Source organism: Paroedura picta, chromosome 8, assembly GCF_049243985.1.
Source record: "Paroedura picta isolate Pp20150507F chromosome 8, Ppicta_v3.0, whole genome shotgun sequence".
Taxonomy (NCBI): domain Eukaryota; kingdom Metazoa; phylum Chordata; class Lepidosauria; order Squamata; family Gekkonidae; genus Paroedura; species Paroedura picta.
In genome coordinates this window covers 82,363,895-82,385,839 of record NC_135376.1, presented here as the reverse complement: position 1 = coordinate 82,385,839, position 21,945 = coordinate 82,363,895, and the positions used below count along the sequence as shown (strand labels likewise).

General features: G+C 42.9%; 1 protein-coding gene across 12 annotated transcripts in view; it reads right to left on the bottom strand.

Moving 5' to 3' along the window:
• The window catches only part of GRID1 (glutamate ionotropic receptor delta type subunit 1), a 982,837-nt gene that overhangs the window by 23,240 nt on the left and 937,652 nt on the right, over positions 1-21,945 (bottom strand). For 7 of the 12 annotated variants that reach the window (XM_077350620.1, XM_077350625.1, XM_077350619.1 and 4 more), the window contains 3 exons: positions 5,633-5,799; positions 3,834-4,074; positions 3,442-3,531 (listed from right to left, as the gene is read on the bottom strand). In XM_077350620.1, the coding sequence (XP_077206735.1) occupies positions 3,442-3,531; positions 3,834-4,074; positions 5,633-5,799 (498 nt within the window). Of the gene's footprint in view, positions 1-3,441; positions 3,537-3,833; positions 4,075-5,632; positions 5,800-21,945 lie in introns of all 12 variants that reach the window. The other 5 variants (XM_077350628.1, XM_077350623.1, XM_077350624.1 and 2 more) reach the window with 2 other exon arrangements.

The window sequence follows — 21,945 nt, the reverse complement described above, 5'->3', positions numbered from 1 at the left end:
GCTTCCTCAGGAGGTGGTGGGTTCTCCATCTTTGGAAATGTTTAAACAGAGGCTAGATAGCCATCTGATGGAGAGGATAACAGATGGGGAGAAAGAAGGGGGGAATGGTAATTTCTACCATTTCCCCTTTCCTGCTGTGACTCCTTAATTTGTCCTCGGGAGCAGCTAGCTTCTTCTCCTGAGCATCACTTGGGAGCCATCAATTGGCTGCAGCAGAAGAAGTGGGGCAAGACATTTCTGTTCCACTGACCAAGGTGCCTTCTATTAGCAATAACCTGCACATGGAAACAACCCATGATACCACTTTCTAGTATTGTCCTCCTTTGTGGACAATAGTCCACATTAGTGCTTAGAAGAAATGTGTGTCAGGGTCACTTTAAACACTCTACAAAGAGATCTATTATCAAGGAGACCCTGTAATATGCAAACAAACAAACAAACCCATACAGGTCTTTTATTGACCATGGGTATGTTGCACATGGGACTAAAGGCGTCCTGCATCTTGTGCATGCAGTGGATGCATAGCTTTAAAAGGACATGTGTTATGGGATGCTACGCAGATCAACATGAATTCAGGCATCTGTTTACTAATTCCATAACACCCGATGTCAGCAAAAATAGCCATGTTGTTACCCTTTGGAAGCCTAGGGATTTAAAAGCAATGAAAAGAAGTCAAGCACAAAAGAATGTGTGGAAGACATATTAATTAGAGCTGCCAACCAATTAGAGAATGACTCTTCTGCATATTAAGGTTTTATGGATAAAGATAGCTGCACGTTGCCAAGCTTTTGATATCGATACGTTTTCAGAGAGACTGAAGGAAGCGTGGCACAGCTTGCGATTCAGTACATGAAACGTACCACAATACAAATAAGCATTGTCTTGGCTATTTTAATCTCTCATGCCATATCATTGGACAATCCAAATGGCCTCAACAAATTACACAGGTGGCTTTAATTTGCTATTATGCCAATTAAGATTTCCCCTTGCTAATTAGGCCTCCCGTTATTAATCCACTACACTACCCAATAAACCTTCGCTTTAAAAACAAATTCAGTCAATTAATCTACTGATTAGATGAAACGTTATAGCTTTAATATGAATATATATGTGCATTTAGATGGATCTCTTCGTGAATCTTTTGCTGGTAAAGGAGAAATGGGTTCACAAATGCCCATGATGTGTGAGCAGACTGACGAAAGTATTTTTCTCCTACTAAAAAATAAAGTTGCCTATCAGAAAAAATACATTGTGTGGCGTTACATACAAAATGACTCTGCCGGCGCGCAGGAAAAACGTGACTCTAGAATGCTTATCGCCGGCTGCTCAAGAGCGCCAATTGAATGGGCAAACAGGGAATCCAGACAAATGGAATGTTAATGACAAACAGCATTATAGGCTGAAATATATATTCTTTTTTTGTTTTGTTTTAAAAAAGGAACCCTTTGCCAGACTAGTTGAGATGTGGCAGGCATGTCAATTACTCCAAATAACCCTGGGAAAACAGAAATGGAAATGGAAAGTGACAGGCCCGAGCTGGGGAATGCCTGCTTCTCTAACATACTGGTATGAAATTGCTCCTTGGCAGAAGACAAGGTTCAAGTATCCTGGTGGATCAAAGACTAGCAGAGAGGTGAAGCTGCTGAAAGATTTTGGATGCCATTTCTTTGCAAGACCCAGCTTCCAATGATGAGCTGTGTGCTGATATTCTGAAATATTTGCAAGGGAAAACTCCAAATGCAGACATGTTTGAGTTCTTCCTCTTTTCTTGTTTTTAAAAAAATTCACCTAAAAACTGCTTGGTTAATTCTGTGGACAATTATTTTTAGAAAGGGACAAAGGGAGGGGGAAAACATCTATTGGGTGGGAGGCCTGACTGACTTATTATGGTATTAATAAACGGGGTGAAGAATTGTTCATTTGTTCACACAAAGGAGAACAGCCTTACACGCTTCTCCAAGAGCCACTGATGTCCTGTTTCACACACTTTCTTTGCCAAGGACTGCTTTCCTCCATAAAGATTGAGTTACATAAGAGCAGAAAGGGACATCTCTGAATTCAATGTTGCTACGATCACTTTGGAATCCTAATCACATGCAAATTGACTATCATGGAGGCATCAGATCCTAGATTTCACCTGCATCCATAATCTGGCAGAGAGGGCAAGAAAAGGTCCTGTTATAGGCCTCAGACTTTTTTAAAAATAAAGTTCAGTAGCCTTATTTATAAACATTGTATGTTTTTCTGAGGATGTTGGAATCACAGAGATGGAAGGAGCCATACAGGCCATCTAGTCCAACCCCCTGCTCTACACAGGATCAGCCTCAAGCCTTCATGATAAGTCTCCGTCCAGCCGCCGCTTGCAGACTGCCAGTAAGGGGGAGCTCACCACCTCCATAGGTAGCCGATTTCACTGCTGCACTACTGTGACAGTGAAAAATTTCTTTCAAAATAATCAGTCCTGAACATCCTGTGGCCCACCAAAATGACCACAGCTCAGTAGCAAGTTATGGTATCTCACTAGGGCAACCCCCAACACATCTGCATCCCAGGTTCATTTTTCTCAGCATGCAAACCTGGTTCTCTGCCCAAGCAATTCAGGTGAATCTCTGAGATGCCAGCAGTACTGCTAGAGCTGGTGAAGTGTGAAAAGTCTCCAGCCAGGTCTAAGGTGAGCCCATGAAATCCTGGTTAATCTGCTATGTTCAACTCACTCCCAGTAGATCTGGTCAAGTAGAACTCCCCATTTCTCCCAACTTCCCCTTTTGTTTGCCAACATACCAGACATCTTTACATGGAGACAGCTTCATTTCCCCTCCCATCACCCATTTGTTTACCTCCACACTAAACGTTCACTACAATCCTGTCTCTCTCCCCCCCCCCCCCCGCTTACCTGGAACTATAAAATTAGGGAGATGGTTAACAAGGTCCTGGCAGGTCACAATGAGACTGCCACTGGGTCTTGCAGATTTTGGCAGATTACTAGTTGTACAGACCTAACGTACCGGATGCTAAAATGGGTTGAAAGTGTTTATACTCCCTCATTGCCATCTGACCTATATAGGCTGCTAACTCCAAAAACATGTCAACCATAAGGCAGCAACTCAAGATCGGGCAGAGCCCCATGGGAAACTAACAGCAGTAGAGCCACTGCCACTAAGAAGGCACAAAGGGCGAGAAACAAACCAGATGGGGTGGGGTGGGGTGACAGGTGGCATGTCATGTGCATGTTCTTGGGAGGATCTGGGCCACAGGGCACCAACCCCACCATTTCCCTCATGGTCCATGCTGGTGTACCTGGGCTATGCTTGGCTTTTGTTTTTGGCAGAGAACAGGATGTGGTGGGGTGTTGAATCTTTGCATGGAAGGCCACCCAAAACGTCCTTGTCTGTCATTTTTAGCAGAGGGGCCAAAGGCATGTCGCCTGAGCTACTCTCTTACCCCTAAAGATGGTCTCTCCATGGCAAGGTTGAGGCACAATGGTGGGGCAAAGTGGGCATGTTTGCACTGCTGCTGCTGCCGAGGTTGTATCTGCTCTATAAATAAATACAGGACTTTAGTCGCCAGAGCAGACAATTTGGTACCTTCCATAAAATACAAACATTAGGGATTTTTTTTTAATGAAAAATATATAACTTTTTCTTTAAAAAAAGAGAACTCAAACGTGGTTATCCAATCATAATCCAGTGATGTTTGAGAACACATAGAATTTCCACTGCTTCTATTTGCTCTGTGACATACATACATACATAATACATACATACATAAATATTCTCTCTGGATGGATATTATATGTCCTATTCTTAATTGTGGTAAGAATAAAAGTTATGGACCTCTTTTGGTGTCTCTTGATGACAACGATTGCTGCTCCACCATAACTCCAGGGCTGCTACCAAGCAGGCCACGAGCAAGCCCACGGCCAGAATGCAGAAGACCCCAGCAAAACTGTGAAGCTTCAGGGCCTTCCCATCAGTCTGCACATTGGCGTGGCTGTTCAAATCACAGCGTCCCATCCGTGGCCACCATTTCTCTTTGAAGACATCCAAGTAGCCGGCTTCTTGTAGCTCTAAAATCCTGCAGAACAATTGTTTTAGGGAGGGGGGGGGAAACCCCTGTAAGCATTATTTTCCCAAAGGGAAGGTGACAAAGGAACTCATTAGGTCAAAGAAGTTAACAGCAATGGTTTACAAACGGTTGCAATCTGGGTGGTCGGACAAAATATCAACTGCACAACATGGAACTGAAAAGCTCTGCTGATATATGAACGAACGTCAGAACTGGAACACTGGAGAAAGTAAACAGTCGAGAACCAATGCAGGCACACAGCTGCACTCTAACCTCCAAATGTACTGCATGAATAAGACAATAGGTGCAAACACAGATCATATAGACAAGCTCATCAGAGAAACAGAAATTGTTGTTGGTCTCTGCTGCATATGCATTCAATGGCCAATCTAGGCTTGTTGCAGAGTTGCCAGTTTCAAGTTGGGAAATACCTGGAGATTTTGGAGCGTGAGGAAGATGAGGTTTGGGGAGGGGAGGTATAGGGTATACATAGAGTTCCCCTTCCAATGAGGTCATTTTCTCCTGGAATACTGATTGTTAGCCAGATACAAAGAAGTACCACAGGTCAGCAACAAGGAAGAAAACAGGAAACCCCTGTGTGAGGAGGCTCTCAAGTTAATTAACAACAACAACAAAAACACCTCTCAAAACTTTTTCTTTTCTTTGGAGTCCAGCCAGAAGGACCTGTGGATTTATTTCATGTTCAAGGATCTTACCTCAGTGGCTAGGGCTGCATTTACAATCCGTACAAGACAAGCTGAAACATCTTTTCAGATTTCACTTGAGGATGGGGTCCTGAGGGAGAGGGAGAAGGCTTTTCCTTGCCTAATAGAATTCACAAGTACATTTCATTGTGTCTAGAGATGGTGGAGATGCTTTAAAGCCGGGGTAGTCAACCTGTGGTCCTCCAGATGTTCATGGACTAAAATTCCCATGAGCCCCTGCAAGCAAACACGGGCAGGGGTTCGTGGGAATTGTAGTCCATGGACATCTGGAGGACCACTGGTTGACTACCCCTGCTTTAAAGAGCTCAAAGAGTTAACTGAGAATGAGAAAAAGTGTTGAGAGGTTTTTTTGTTAATTAACTTGGTAGCCTCTTCAAACTGATCTCTGTTGCCATCTCAGTTGTCATCTCAGGAGATCACCACCCCACCACATGGAGGATGAAAGCCCTACTTTATATACATCTCTTGCTCCTTCCTTTGGTGGACAGGGCATCATAACTCCCAAGATTTTTAATTTGCCTAGATTTTTAAAAAATGGCTTCGGTCTATTATTAAAGCCCCTCCCCAATTAAATACATTGTACTGCTCTTAGCATACAGTTCTGGGACCCTGAGACAACTGGCCTTCAAAGGAAAATGTTTGAGGTGCCAATCTAGATAAAGGCTGGTTCTGTTCCCTAGTTCCCCAAACCTCCCTGCTTTGAAGAAAGAACAGAATGAGGATACATTATAACAAAACAGACACCGAGACATGGTTCACGGGCAGGGCTGCATATGTTAGTAAAGTGGAATGCATAGCTTAGCTCGATGATTGGCTTGTCAAGACAGACAATTTTGTGTTACCTTTGGGAGAAGAGATCCCTATAGGGGCTGCCATGCTGGAGGGCTATCCCATAGCCTTTGGTGCTGATGCTGTTTCCAATGACTGTCACAGAACAATCGTCATCTGTCAGGGCTGCATATTCCACTACTGCGACGTCCCACAAAAATGCGTAGTTGCCTTTCTTGGCCTGTCAAGACATTAGCCCGCACAGATAAGCTTTTATGAATTCCGAAGATCTCTCAAGGTCTTTAAATGGAGGCGTTCTATGGACATCCTTGATTCTGTGATAATATTCAATCATTACTTACAAGAACTAGGGACTGTTTCATTCTTTTTAATGGGGAAATGAGTTTAAAATTCTGTAAGGGTACTCCAAGAGCCTCTTGTGGCGCAGAGTGGTAAGGCAGCAGACATGCAGTCTGAAAGCTCTGCCCATGAGGCTGGGAGTTCAATCCCAGCAGCCGGCTCATGGTTGACTCAGCCTTCCATCCTTCCGAGGTTGGTAAAATGAGTACCCAGCTTGCTGGGGGGTAAACGGTAATGACTGGGGAAGGCACTGGCAAACCACCCCGTATTGAGTCTGCCATGAAAACGCTGGAGGGCATCACCCCAAGGGTCAGACATGACTCGGTGCTTGCACAGGGGATACCTTTACCTTTAAGGTTACTTCAGAAATCTTGTCAGCCCAGGACCCTCCCAATTGACCCCTAAATTCATTTAAATGGGAGGGGGGATGATAGTAGCCACAAGCTTTCGATATTCTCGTTGAGAAATGCCACAGTTTGTTCTGGATCTTTCAATGTCTTCCAAAAGATTAGAAGCAGCAGCGATCAACATTGTTTTAACTAGCCACACATATTCTGATGGGATTGCACTTAACCAGCAAGGCCTGTCACACTCATTTTGGATTCCATTTTATTTGACAAGTGGTGACAAACTTGTTACTGAGCGGTACTCTCCACATTTGCATTAAATTAACAGTAGGCAGAGTCCTATGGCAGAAGCATTCTCCATATTCACCTCAAGTTCCATCTTAGGCAAATTTTCTTGTCAACTCTTGTTTTATTTAAAAGGAGATTCAGAAGGAAGCTGGCCACACCCAGGGTAGCACCAGAGGATCAGAGATGGGGAAAGTGAAGCAGAAAACAAATGTTGGCCATGCCAAAGTTTTAAAATCTGCTCCAGAGGTAGAACAGAAATAGCTGCTTTGGGGCAGAATATAGCAGTGGCCTAGTTCCATGATTACTGTGAGCCAGGCAGGATGCTTCCACTACTTCCCCCCCCCCTTCTTTCCCCCAAAGTAGCCCTCCACTACAGCTTGGAAAATACCAATTTAGTGATAATCCTGTCCTAGACACAGAGATGGAATCAAGAAATTGAGTCAAGAAAGATTTAAATAATAGAACCAATTTCAGTTGAGTGCATACTAAACCCAGAAGAGTGCCAAGAAAAATGCAGTCTAATCCCATTTAGATACAGTAACATTTATGTTTCCATCACACTTACACCCACCACAGACCCTTTCCTTGTCTGTGCTCTCTTAACTAGGGCTGTCAGCTGTGACAGAACCCACATAGTTAGGAGCGCAAAGGAAGTTATATAGGACCTAGGAATCCCTAGTGGGAGGAGAAGGGGGCGTGGCCTGGGAGGGTTCTGAGAAAGAGAGTTCCAAGGGCAGTTAAAGTGGGAGTTGGGAAGTCAGAGAGAGAGGGAGACTCGGTCTGAGGTGGAGGCTTGATGGAAGAGAGAGAATATAGGAGATCCTCTGGGCCAGCAAGGCCATGTTTCAGAAAGACAGGAGTACCAGGGCTGCCTCAGTACTCAGTGCATTATACGAAGTACCAACCTATAAACAATCTATGAACGGATTTCTAAACCTTTCTGTTGAACAACATAATAAACCTTTTATGAACAAGTAAAAGTGGAGAGCCACAAAAGTTCCCTTCTTCCCAGAGACATGAAGTAGACTCTCATACACGCTTACTGGGAAATATATCTTTCTTAAATAGTGAAAATGTCACGCCAACCTCCAGGGGCAGACTGGAAATGGCCAAGCATTATAACTAACCTTTAAATGACAGAGATCAGTTCCTCAGGAGAAAATGGCTGCTTTGAAGAGTGGACTCTACTTTCCAAATTCCACTCTAAATTTCTAGAGATTTCCCAGCCCAGAGCTACTTTTAACCAGGCCTTCCAAGGTCCTATTTTATTAATGAAGCTCCCCTTCATGGTCTTCTCTTCAACCATCCCTTGGCCCAACTGACACTAACTGATTTTTCTCAGCCTTGGAACTTTCACCCATCAGACCCACAGCTTCCCATCCTGACCAATCACAGCCCAGCCAGGCATTAACCAATCATCTCTCCATTCCAACTGCCTCCTTCTAAACTCACTCTCTCAACTGAATCTTCCCGTTTCTTTTAAAATTTCTTGTTTGCTTTCTGACTAAGGTATATGTCACTGCTCCTAGAGTTACTATACAAATGCTATAGTATGCTATTCCAGGGCACATGCTTAGCATAGCATCAATAGTGTGAGGAAGTTCCCTCACTCTACCAAATTACACCCTGAATCCTAGCCAACCCTACCCACCATATTGGGCCACCATTATAGTTTGTTGCTTCTATGAGGAAGGCTAGTTCCACACAGCAGGCAGATCAAGCAAAGGCTGGGTCAACTGCCAAATCAAACTCTGTAAAGAGAGGTGTGTTACTATAATATTTTCAACCTTGAACCTCAAAAGCCATAAGTAGGCAAGTCAATAGGGACAGACACTGGCCCTGTCCCCCGAGGAAAGCCACATCCCTCCTTTGTTTGAGATGCAACACAGCAGAAAGTTTTCTGTGGCACCCCAACAGTCACCCTATACCTAGTACATCTGGGCACCCCATAAATAGATCATTAAGAAAATGGGCTTTCCCTGTCATTTGCCTTCAGCGTCTGCTATTCAGAGACATCCTACTTCTGCACATGGAGATTCTGTTCATAGTTCATAGCTTCCAACTGGCTCAACATCAGTCATACTATCAAGACCAGAGAGTCCTGGCTTTATATGAGGTGTATGTATATGGGGGACCAAATGCAGGCAGGAGATAGCAAGTCCTATTGAGCACTGTAGACCTGACTTCTACGTAAACATGCACATTCTGGTTAAAACAAATCCCCTTACCTATAGAGATGGAGAGATGGGTTGAAACAAGTTTCATCAATGTTCATTCTGTGCTTCATATCTGAAGTATACAATACTATCTCAAGCCCTCCCTGAGACCATTGCCCCAAATCTTCAGTGCTTATACTGCATCAGGAACCTTATATACAACCTTCCATCAACCACGTTCCTGCTTAATGAATTCCATAAATTAATTACACATCATGGGAACTTCTACCTTTGCCTAGCCTGCATCTATTTGTAGAATGTTATCCATGCCCTCCCTCAAAGGAGGAACCATGTTGAATGGGGATTTGCCCAAGATTGTTACGTGATAACTCTGTCACACACATCTGGCTGATAAATGTCATACACAAGGGAAAGGATGGGGGAAGGAAATATTTTCCAGATATCTTGGAACAAACCGTGTTTCCATTGTTCAAAGAGAAAGCCTGTAACACTGAGGGTCATTCTCACTGTGGATAATGGGGCACATTAGCGTGCTGTGAAAAATCAATGAAAAGCTCGTGGAAAAAACAGCAACATAAAACACAAGTTAAAATAGAACATAAAGCACATTTATCTGCTCTTGTAAGTGGTTGTCTTTTCCATTGCTGTCGCTCTAAACACACAATCTTGGAAGAAAAGCCAGCTGAAATCAATGAGAGCCTTATTTTTGAATCAACATGGAGAGGTTCAGGCTCTGTATCCGGATGCCTTCGGATCAAGCTCAGAAGCTGTGGCAAAGGTGTAAAAAAAATGCTTTCCCTTTACGCTTTTGTTAATTTAACAAAATCCATAATTTTAGGTCATTACCCTTTTTGCAGCATCCTCTATTCTGGCTGAGTAAATCTTGTTGGGGTGTAAAAAATGAAGTGCCCCTCCTGATTTCATTCAGAGAAACAGTATGCCTCAGCTATCAGAGGGCTAGGGAAAGACTGCAGTGCACAAAGGAGACTTTCCCCTTTTGTCATGATAGAGGAAAGGGACCCTGTTCTCCCACTAGTTTCACTTGTGGCTAATATTGACTTACATTTGCACACACCTACACAGCTCGTCCACAAATGTCAACCTTAATTGGGATTCCAAACAGTGGTTTCATGCTGTGTGCCTGATGAATGTAAATCATTTTCATTAACGTAAGATGTAAGAAATGTCTCTGGATGGGAATTCAGGGGGGAAAAAATGATCACTTCGCTTGGTTAAAGTAATCATTGACTTCCTAATGCATTTAAGTAATATGTGTTTAAGCCTCCAATGAATGTACAAAGCACAGTGGAACAGATGGGCTGGAGAATCTAATGCAAATAAATGAGTAATCATAAATGCAGGTTTCCAAGATCCTTTTGTAAAAAAAAAAGGAAAAAAAAGGTCAGAGTACTGGGGGTTTTCTCTTCACACTAGAATTCTTTACATTTGTATTAATGATAAATTGCCAAAGACCCATGGACATTTATTTTCTCCTTGGGCATTTATTATCAATTTAATACATTTTTAGCCCACCCTTCAAAGGTTTCTTGGAGATGGACATCCCACCCTCATTTTATCCCTGGAACAACCTCATAGGCTGAGAAGGCATGACAGACCCAAGATCATCCAATGAGCTTTAAACAGAGGCCTTTCAAGTCCTAGCCCAATATCCTTACTATTACACCAGCTGACATTTTGTACCTATACTACAGACCAGACTTTTTCAACCTTTTGACCATGGAGGTACTGCTGAAATATGAGGTACCAGGAAGTGATGTCAGCTGGCCATGCCTCCCTGCCAATGCCCCCTACCCAAAGTATGAGGAGCCTCAAGCAACAAAGGTTTAAATGGGTGTCTCTCCATCTCATGCCCTCCAGACCCATGATTGGCCACTTGGAGGGACAACCTGCCCAAATAAGGGTAGAACTTTTAAAAATTTAAATACCTCTTTCTTTCCTCTTAGAGCTGGAAACAGCAGCCATCAGACTGGTGGGCTCTCTCAAACTGCCATTTTGAAAACACCCACTCTATGGTACTATTGAGGGGCCTTTGCAGTACTGTATAGTACCTTGGTACTTTGGTTGGGGAACCCTGCTACAGGCTGAGGACCATATTAGACTTTAGGGTAATTAAGATGTCATAGCTGAAAGACTTCAGATCCCCATCACCACAAAGAGATTACTTTATATCATGTTCATCTTATGCATTTCCCTGAACAAAATCACTGGATATTTATGGGGGTGGAGGAAATATTGTGACTATGATTGCTAATTTTGGATTAGGAAGTACTGCGAGATATGAGCCTGGGGGGAATAGGATTTGGGGAGAGGAAGGGCCTCAGTGTGGTAGAGTGCCACAATGTCCACCCTTCAAAACAGCCATTTTCTCTGGAGATGAGTTGTGATTCTAGGGGTTGGTTATGTGACATCATAACAGCAGGTAATTTTACTAGGTGTTAAGGAGAGTGAAGAGCTAAGAGGCACAATGGCCACTGTAGTTTACCATAATGTTTCGGCTGGCCCTTTAACTGGTGTATTGGTCATGCAGTCTCTGTAAGGAACATGCGGCATTGTAGGGAGGTGAGGCAGTGATCTCTAATACAGAATTCTCAGAGTACTCACCAAACAACAGTCATCAGAACTCCTAAACCATGGCAATTAAAACCAATGGAAGTTTGCAATATCAACATAGTGCTATAAGATGGCTCATCCCAACTGCATAGCTGTGATCAGCTGCCAGCTTTTAGAAATTCAAGCAATTAAACTAATTTCCCATAAGCATGCTTGCCCACAAATGATTACAGTGCACTGAACTCCTAGATAGCATTCCCCAAAGATGAAATAAATGTGATTGAGCATGAAGAAAACAAAATCAAGTCCTTGCCCTTTGAACAATTAAGCAAAAGTGTCATGTCCTGCAGACGGACATCTAGTGCATAAAAAATGGCTGCTCATAATTATCATACGGGTAATAACATTACCACGCCAGATCAGACAGTCCCAAAGGAAAGCAAGTGGATACAGAGAAAGACCAGTCAGCTTAAAAAAGGCTGCACAGAACGACTGCTAGGAGCTTTGCTGAAAGAGCAAGAATGAATCCCAAGGCCTGAATTGTGCAGCTCAGTTCTTCTAGTGGAGGTGCTTCCTTTCTGCTGGAGAAAGGAGCCTTCCCAAACGCAAGACAACATTAGGCAAAGACTCTTTCCACCAGAGGAAAGCACCTCTGCTAGGAGACTAGATTCACGGGATACAATCCAGTATCACCTCAGTCAAATGCAGTACAAAAAACAGAAGGTTGGCTTCCTGACCCCAAACAGGCTGGTCCCCCTCTAGTCAAAGTGCCTCTGTGCCAGACTTTCCCCAACAGTCACATCAGTGATTGTGACTCAGAGGTCTATAGAAGAGTATGTGAGGGCAGAAGTGGGTGGACTTCCCATTCCAACCAAGGATGGACATTTTCCCCCTGCCCTGGGTCACTTCATGTGTTCCGAATTTGGCAGCACATCTTTCAGTTTAGAGCCAAGATGGAACCTGAGACACTACTTCCTTTTCTCAACCTGCTCAAATGATTTTGGTTCTTCAATCTTCTTTGTATTCTGAGCACATAAAGGTTTGCTAGTAATGGGTATGAATAAGAAACTGCGGGTGGCGGACCATAGAAGGCAGGAATTATGACTATTTGGGGGGCCAAAGTTGTCACAAGATATCATCATTGCAGCCTTGGTGTGATTTTTCCAATAACCTATTGAGCTAGGGAGAAGGCCAGGAAAGGCAGGGAGATGTAGGGATGTCAGTCCTCATGTGAAGCCTGGGGATCCCCTGGAATTGTAGCTCATCTCCAGGTGACAAAGATCAGTTTCCATGGAGAAAATGGCTGTTTTGGAAGGTGAGCTCCATAGCATTATACTCCACTGAGGTCCCTTCCCACCCCAAATCCTATCCACTCCCAGCTCCACCCCCAACGTCTCCAGGTATTTCCCAACCCAGAGCTGGCAACCCTAGGTAGAAGTGCAGGCCATCCTCTGACTGTGGGCCTACCTGCTCCAATCCAGGTGTTTCATGAACCTTCTTGCCTATGCCAGTTGAAGAATATATGCCAGACTGGGACCCACCTAGTACTGTTTGTGAGACAGAAGTTTGATTGGTCTGCCTGCTGCATATAGCACAGCTTCCAATGTGTTTGACTCGAACAGAGACAGAACTTGTCACAAATGGCACCCGAGACACTCGATTGCATCAGAAGTGTTTACTTCATCTATTTTCTCTCTGTCTCTTGCTTCAGGGTTTTTACTGTCCCCAGCTCTCTGGAGTCTGCAATCTGCTGACGGGAACGATAGCCCATATCTGTAGCATGCTTCCTATTTGCACCATAGGTGCTTGGGGAAATATTATTGTCTGGAGGCATTCCATTTCCATTACTAGCCAATGCCTGAAGAAGAGGGTGGCTCTTCCAAACTCTGCTATAAAATGTTGTGTGTTACGGAGACAGAATTCTTCTGTTGCAGCCCGAAAATATTTCCAGACTGAATCACAGAGCAAGGCAGCAATGGAATTTTTGGCTATATTGCCTTCTTTCGCTTGCATTTACTTATTATTTCATTCCTTGTTTTATCTTTCTCCCCACTTGATAACTCAAATGGCACTGCAGTTATGAGATGGCAAAACAAACAAACAAAACAAAAACCAACAGAAAGGTTTCTGGATTTTAATTTTGGAAAAAAGGGTAATAAAACAAGACAGAAACCAGCAGCCCTGTGACAGCAACCATACAAAAAGGAAAAATGAGACACAACATTTTGTGCATGTTTTACCAATTGTTCTAACAAATTTTCATCTTTGGAAATTTTTAAACAGAGGATAGATAGCCGTTTGACAGAGAGGCTGATTCTGTGAAGGCTCAAGGGGGTGCCAGGTTACAGTGGATGAGCGATAGGGATGTCAGTGTCCTGCATAGTGCAGGGGCTTGGACTAGATGACCCATGAGGTCCCTTCCAACTCTATGATATGCCACAGAAGGAAACTCTGAAACAAGTTTGCAAAGTTCTGGTGAAACCCCAGAGGAGTTCCTGCAGAACTTTCACAAGGGTGTCCCACACATTCCTAGGGCCACCAGTTACAAAAGGCAGCTGGGGGGGGGGGATCAGTCACAAAAAAAGGCTTTTACAAAAATCACAGGGTTGCAGAGCAGATAGTCAGAGCTCGAGTCTGGAAACCTATCTGCTACCATTTTTTTCAAACCAACCCTCCTCCATGTAACTTGCAGTAAAATATACAGCAGAAATATGTTGGTGTTGTTAGGTGTGAAGTCGTGTCCGACCTATCGTGACCCCATGGACAATGATCCTCCAAGCCTTCCTGTCCTCTACCATTCCCTGGAGTCCATATATACAGAAATATACAGTTACCTTTATGTTTTCCCAGGCAGAGGCAAAGAGTAGCTTTGATACAGCAAGTTAATAGAAAAGCTCATTTTCTGTCCAGAGCAAGGTGTGTGTGTGTGTGTGTGTGTGTGTGTGTGTGCATACCCATGAAGGAGGAGCAAAGAAAAGAGAAAAGGAAAGAGAAAAGAAAGAGCAAGGAAAAGGGAATCCTGGTGTTGTAATTTTCCCACCCACAGCAAAGGCAAACGAGGGTGTGGACTTTGCATGAAAGTGGAAGGAAACTCCTTCAGTAGCTTTAAAGGGAAACAGAGGAAAGTGATCACAGCAGCACCAGTGGAGGGGTTGAGAGCTACTTTTAAATGCCTGGAGATTGACTGGTTGGTCCTGAATGACCTTCTCTCCCCCGCCCCCACTTGTAGGCTCTGCTAATTATCACCTTGCAACCAAAGACATTTTTGCCATTTATTTGCAGCAACCTTCAGAAGCCTGTTATTATGGGATTGGATGAGATAGTTTGACTGCATTATTTGCAGAAAGGTAGACAGATGGTTTTGCTGAGGGAACTTGGCAATAAATGGGAAAGAGCAATCTTTTGCCTAATTTCTGCTTTGTAAAATGACATTGTAAAAGAAGGGTTGCTTTTTGTACCTCGCTGAAGGAGCCACAAAGTGGCTTACAATCACCTTCCCTTCCTCACCCTACAACAGACACTCTGCAAGGTAGGTGGGGCTGAGAGAGCTCTTAAAACTGTGACTGGCCCAAGGTCAGTGAGGAATCATACCTGGTTCTCCAGATTAGAGGCCGACACTCTTAATCACTACACCAAGCAGACACAAAATGCCAAGGCTGAAATGATTTTGCAAACCAAGTAACTTCAAGATGGGAAGCAAAGTTGCAATCTTGGTCCAAAATATGGAGGTTGTGGTTTGTTCTTAAGTTGACAAGGACCAATGATGGCATCTAGAGAAAGCACTGAGTGAGTTCATGATTTCTTCCTTTGTCATAACAGAAAAATGGAAGAAATGCGCATGACAGCCTTGCTGAGGTCATGGCTGAGGCAATATCTGAAACTAGGCCTTCATGACCCTCCACATAAGCTCTCAACATTAGTTTTATTTCTTTAGCAAATGCACTTGTCACTGCTCAACAAACCTGGCAGCTGACAAGAGTACAAAGCAGTACAAGAGTAAGATCATAAAACAAGCATGAAAAGTATAAATGGGAACCCACAAGGACTTGAGGGGGTATCTTCTTTCACCCCCTCATTATTTTACCTTTCCTGAAAGCCCCCACAGCCTCTCCGCTTTTCCTGCCTTGTTCTCTCTTTCCCACCCAACAGCCAACCTTTATTTACCTGTCTTCAGCTCTTCCATAACAGCCTTGACCTGGAAAATCTCTGGCCCAGTTGTGAGGTGTATGCAACTGGGCCAGACCCAATTGCATGGTAGGGCATGAGTTGGCTTTCCTATCTGCCTACAGTAAGGTGACTAGATTGTCCCACTTTTGGAGGGATATCTGGGGGCACCTGGCAAATTGTACTTATGTTGAAATTAAATATATATTACAATACTATTTTTGCGTTCTATGGGTTCTATGAAACTTTTTGTGCTCCATATAGAACAAATTTTTAATCAAGAAACTCCCACCCCCCATCAATGGTGTCCTGCTTTACCAATGTTAAAATCTGGTTATCTTATCTTACAGCCACTATAAGGAGCGATGATTGTTCATCCCCACCTATACTGCAATTTCCACCTGTTACTTTCAATTTTTTTTTCAGGAAAGTCTTATTACAGTATACGTGGCCCTGTTCTGTGGATGTAGTTATCCACAGATTTGGCTACTAGTATACAGATGATAAACCCAGCAATTAACAAGCAAGGAGTCAATTGTACACATTAAAAAGCTTTTAAAATAACCTTCAGCCACATAAAATTGTATTTAGAGACCACCTGTCAGAGTGCTCAACTTCAGACAAGTAAATCTTCTATTTCAGAAAGTTTCTTTATTCAGAAACTTAGACCTCCAACAAAAACCATAGGCAGAACTGAAGTTACACATAAGGGTTTACATATATAAAACACAAGCAACATTCCGTTCTCTCCCTCCCTTGGGAAGGTGATGACTTGGGTTTCAAAGGGAGATCAAACAATTCTACAATTTAAGTACAAAGCACAGGGAGGTGCAGGGAATCGGTGTGGGGGGAGGGGAGAGATAACTCAGTGAAGCTTTGGTGTGAGAACAGAAAGTCATAAACTATAGACTAAGGAATTCAACCTTAAGGTCCAAAGCAGAAACAGGAACTAGGAAGCATCCCAGGCCTGGCCATATCGGACAGCTTTAATAATCAATCACAACCAATATGACAGAATTCCTGGGATTCTGACACCACCCTCTTAATAGGAGTTGGTCATAAAGACAACAGCTAAGAAGAACAAATCCACTAGTTAAAAGGCTGGCTGAAAAGAAATGGTTTAGCCTGGAGAGGGAAAGTAGCATAACCACCAGGCAAGGCATTGCCATGATAGGTTTGCTAACTAAGCAGGGCCTTCTGCAGGTACAACCCTGCAAATGGACTAAATCAGACGTAGGGAACGGCCTGCCTAAGGATGTCAAGGAAGGCTCTCACCCTCCTCCTTTCCCACGAACCAAGCAAAACTGAAATATTCAGGTGAGGTTTTCCACACAGGTGATAGCTCTAAACCATAAAGATGATTATCTGGTAAAAAGAGATGGAGAGTGTTTGTTGGCAGTGTTTCAATACACAGTGAGGACAGAGCACTAGGATTCTTAAAGGATAAAATCATTTTTATTCAGAAGAGAAACGGCTTATGATATAAAAAAGGAGAGAACTAAAAAAATTATTATGTGGACTACAGTCATTCTTCTATTCCATTACTATTCTGGAGGCAAGCAGAGAGGAAATGCACTCAAAAAGCAGGAAGTAGGCAAGGAATTTGGGCACAAACTTTGATGACGCCCTATCTATGGAGGCACAGGTCACCGAAGTAGCTCAGTGGGCATTTTTCCAGGAAAAGCTACTAGTGCCCTTCTTGACACCAAAGCACCTAGTCACAGTGATCCATGGAATGATCACCTCCAGGCTAGACTTCTGTAACTCACTCTACATGAGCCTACCCTTGACTCTGATCCAGAAATTACAAAGGGTCCAGAATGCAGCTGCTCGAGTCCTCACAAGAACATCTTGGAGGGCCCTTATTTGACAAGTCTTAAGACAGCTGCACTGGCTCCCAGTAAATCCACTTCAAGGTTATGGTATTAACTTTTAAGGCCATTTGTGGTCTGGGCCTAGTGTATCTGAAGGACTGTCTGACTGTATGTACCCCCTGAAAGGTGGCCCAAAAGGGTGGCTAAAACTCTCTGGCCCAAAAGAGGTATGTCTGGCCGCAACCAGGGTCAGGGACTTTTCTGTCCTGGCCCCTACCTGGTGGAATGAGCTTTTGTTAGGTTCAGAGCAGTTTACATATAATTAAAAACATACAGTAACATAAATATATGTTAAAATCTAAGTTATTATAAGCTTAAAATCCAGAATTAAAACTAAAACATATTTGCCTAGGCTATCTCCTGTTCATAGGAAAGGCAAAAGGGTGTCAGATCAAAATTAATTAGATCTAATAGGTAATTAGGTCTCTGGGATTTTAAATGTAATTTTAATCGCCTCAACATAAGCCCAGTACCAGCTCTTTCTTACAAGTCCTCTGGAACTGTCCAAGGTCCTGAAGGCTTCTGATGTTACCAGAAAGAGTGTTACACCAAGGCAAGGGTAGAAAAGGCACTGGTTAGTTTAATTTCTTTAGGGCCAGGAATCCTAACCACATTTTGATCACTAGATCTTAGCATCCTTTGGGGGACATGGTAGGAGAGGTGGTCCTACAACAAGCCTTTAATAGCATATAAAAGTGAAATATAAGGAGGGAAAGTGCAAAAGCATCCATTGCTAGAGAAAACAAAGGCAAAGATCATGCTTTAGAATAAGACATAATACATTCATGATTTCTCATGGCAAGATATAAAAACTTTGCAACTGGTTCAATTATATCAGGGTTCTGGGATGTCAAAATAAACTGAACATTGCGTTCATCCAAATGGAGTCTCTTTTTTACACAGCAGTGAGTTGAGAAATTTAGCTCGGATCGAGGAATAAAATGGACAATGGAGGAAAATGTGTGTAATTGATTCTATACAGTATTGTCCACGGGGGCACAACCTAGCTGAATGTGGGATCTGTTGAAATCTCCCATATAGCACAGCAGAAGGTAGAGCATTAGTTCTAGCTAACGCAGCTAGGGGCTGAGAACTTGGTGAGATCCTCAAGCTCAATGGCGAGCAAATGTTTCTAGCTTTACTGCTAAGTTCCTGAAGTTCCATGTCTAACAGTCTGCATTTAATTGAATCAAATGCATTCTCTTCAGATACCAGATACAAGGAGTCTAAAGAGATTCCTATAGATTTAATTTTTCTCTCAATGTGTTTTAACCAAGTAAATGTTCAGACAGCATAAGAGAAATTAAGACTATTGGGGTCAGATCTAAAATGAATGTGAAGCCAGAACTTGATTGTTAACAACCATGCTCTGGTTTCCAATAGTCTTTGGCTAGTTTCTAGACATAGGACTGCGTAAGAGACACAGTTCGGGGTCCCAAGGATTTTACGAAGGAAGACAAATTTGAGATTTTCGACTGCTTGGTTAAAAGCATTGATCCAAATAGGGATGCCATAGAGCAGTTGGGCACTTCGTTTCCCATTGAATACTTTCAAGGCTGCTGGTACGTACTGGTTACCACTGGTGTAGAAGAAATGTGTAATTGCCAGGGAACTAGTTATTGCAGATGTGATTGCATATTTCCTCTGCGTAGCCCAATTTGCATTATGGTGAAAAAATATTCCCAAGTATTTGAAGCTTTTAACTTGTTCAATGTTGTTACTCCTTACATTCCATTTAAGAGGCTTCCATGGTTTTCCAAAAAACACAATTTTTGACTTCTCAAAGTTGAGCAAGTTTGTTTACTTCCCTGAAATCCAGGAATTGAACTAGTAAGCATTTTAAGCCAATTTGTGAATGGGACAAGGATAAAGGTCACGCCCAGACTCCTGACAATTACTGAAGATGTTCATTGGACACTTTCAAGGACCGGGAGTTGCACTGGCTTACTGGGGACATAACCTATCCAGCCGGAGGAACTCTGACTTAGCTAGATTTAACTCCAGCTGACTTGACTTGAGCCAATCCACTACAGCCTCTAAACAACTGGTCAGAAAATCTGGGGGTATAGATGGATGGCCATCCATCAACAGATATATTTGGGTGTCATCAGCATATTGGTGACACATCAAAAAAAAACTGGGTGAAGGGCTGCATATAGATGTTGAAGAGCATTGGGGAGAGAATGGCTCCTTGTGGGACCCCACATACAAGGACATGCTGCTGGGAGGTCTTCTCCCCTAGAGTCTCCTTCTGTCCCCAACCTTGGAGAAAGGACTGCAACCCTTTAAAGACAGCACCCTGCATCCCCATGCCAGCTAGTAGTATGCTCTATGTAATTTCTGCATTATGCCATGCTAATGCTTTCTGTCTCCCAGCTTTGTCTCAGCCCTTTTTCAGACTTCTGCAATCTAAAGTCTATTGCTTCCTCCCCTCCTTTTGTTTGTATTGATTTATCACTGGGTAATCCACCTCAAGTCTCGGTGAGAAATAGCATACATTAAGACATGAGGGAGAAGGAATTCCAAAAGAAAGCACTCAAAAAAAGCCCTGCTTCTGGTTGTCACCTCCCTCACCTCTCCGGGGGACACCGCAGGAAACCGCTTTTTACTATTCACTTATTTATTACATTTATAACCTGAAGAGTACAGGAGAAGGCTGCATACTTCAGGTATCCTGGCCCCAAACCACTCAAGGCTTTATAGGTAAGAATCAGGACTTGAAATTGTGCATGTCAACAACCAGGCAAGCCAATGCAGATCTTTAAGCAAAGAGGGACTTCGATGCCTATATCCAGCTCTCAACCAAGGAATACTCCCATTGGTTTCATGTAGATGTCAAAGAGCATGAGAGAGAAGATCAGCCCCTGCAGGGCTGCACAGCATAAATGACAGCAGCCCCCAACACCCTCTTCCATTAGAATTCAGGAGCTTCAGCAACAGATTTGTTAACTGCAGCCGTGTACACGTCTTGTGATCTTCCGATTGTGTATCGGAATCATGGTTCCTTTTTGCCTCTAGAAATACTATTCAGCTAATCCTTGAGGACCAATCTACAAAATGCCAATGGAGGCAGATGTGATGCTGTGTGACTTACATTAGGACATAAAACAATCCTCTTTAACCTGCTAGATTTATTTAAAAGTTCACCCAGTCCTAAAGGCCTGCCACTAGATATAAATTTACACCGGCTTCCGAAATGTATTTGGTGACGTCCGTTTTATGAGGCCATTAAAGAAACTTTGTATATTCTGAGAGCGAGAGATAAAACCAGATGGTAACATTTCTACAACATTTTTAAGAGACAGTCAGCAAGGAGCAATAATGAATAGGCAATTTTCAGCAGAGAATATGGGTGGCGAACACATCATAAATCAGCATTAAGGAGAGACACTGCTTGACCTGCTAGGATAGATTATGAAGCACTAAGGTTAGGTAACTTTCTCCTGGGAGGGAACAAAACAATCTGAAATGGGTTAAGTTGGTCAAATATTGCAGCGCAACAGACAACATGAATGCTGCAGGAAACCTTTGGGGTCATAGAGGTGATAATGTCAAACTGTGTTTGTTTCATAGCTATGCTCAGGCATTTGATTTATGGATGAGTTCAGACATTGCAGTAAAACGATTCCTGTGAAGATGACCATCCAAGTATGGGAATGACTGGATAAAAAGAGGCTCGAGATCCACCTCTGGCCTCCATAGATTTGGACAGCAGCTTCTGTGCATATGCACCGTCCACGTCCTTTGTGTTTATGGATTTCTGCATAGTCTGAAGTACCTACTGCACCTGGAATGTTCTTAAGCTGGAGGCAGGAACAGCAGGTGCGATTCCAAAACAGTGTCACAGGAGAATAAGGACCAATAATAGCCTTTCTCCTGTTACATGTCTTCCTCTTTGGCTTTTCCCCAGCTCAGTATAGATGCTCTCTCCCAAAGATTTGTATCACCAGTGAATACTCTAACACTACAGCACGCCTTCTACAAAATAGCATTTCCCCCCCCCCTTGAATTTAGATCTATCCCTCAATATTGAAATATTCAATATTTCAAACTAGACAAATTTTAACTCAACCGCACTTCAGGAAACACTGAACTGATTAAAAACACTTGCTAAATTTGCTAATGCTGGTTTTGTTCGGGGGGGGGGGGAGATTTACAATTTCTAGCCACTGCCTTTGACACAAGCATCTTGACTGTTTATTCAAAGAGCCCACCGAGCTGTGAAGAGTGACATTTAAAATATAAGCATTGCATTTTATTTGACAGAGTTATTAAATATTAGGCTGGATTTATGCTCAGGTTTAGTCAAGTGGCAAACCTAGGTCAGCCAGGGTGATGGAACAGAACTGGGTCCCTGCGCAAGGAGTCTGACAAAGCTAGTGAAGTTGAATCACTTTTTAAAAGCCCTTTGGAACATTAAAACCAGCCTTAATTTGACAATGTTATCAGCATATGAATGCAAATTTCTCCAGAGCTCCAGCACGAATCCCACAGGTTTTCTAAAATGAAAAATTAGTATTCTAAAGTTTGCCAATCTGAAAATAAAGCCCAAATGTTAAACTCATGTAGCTATAATAAACGGATGTTTGCACAGTAGGTATTTATA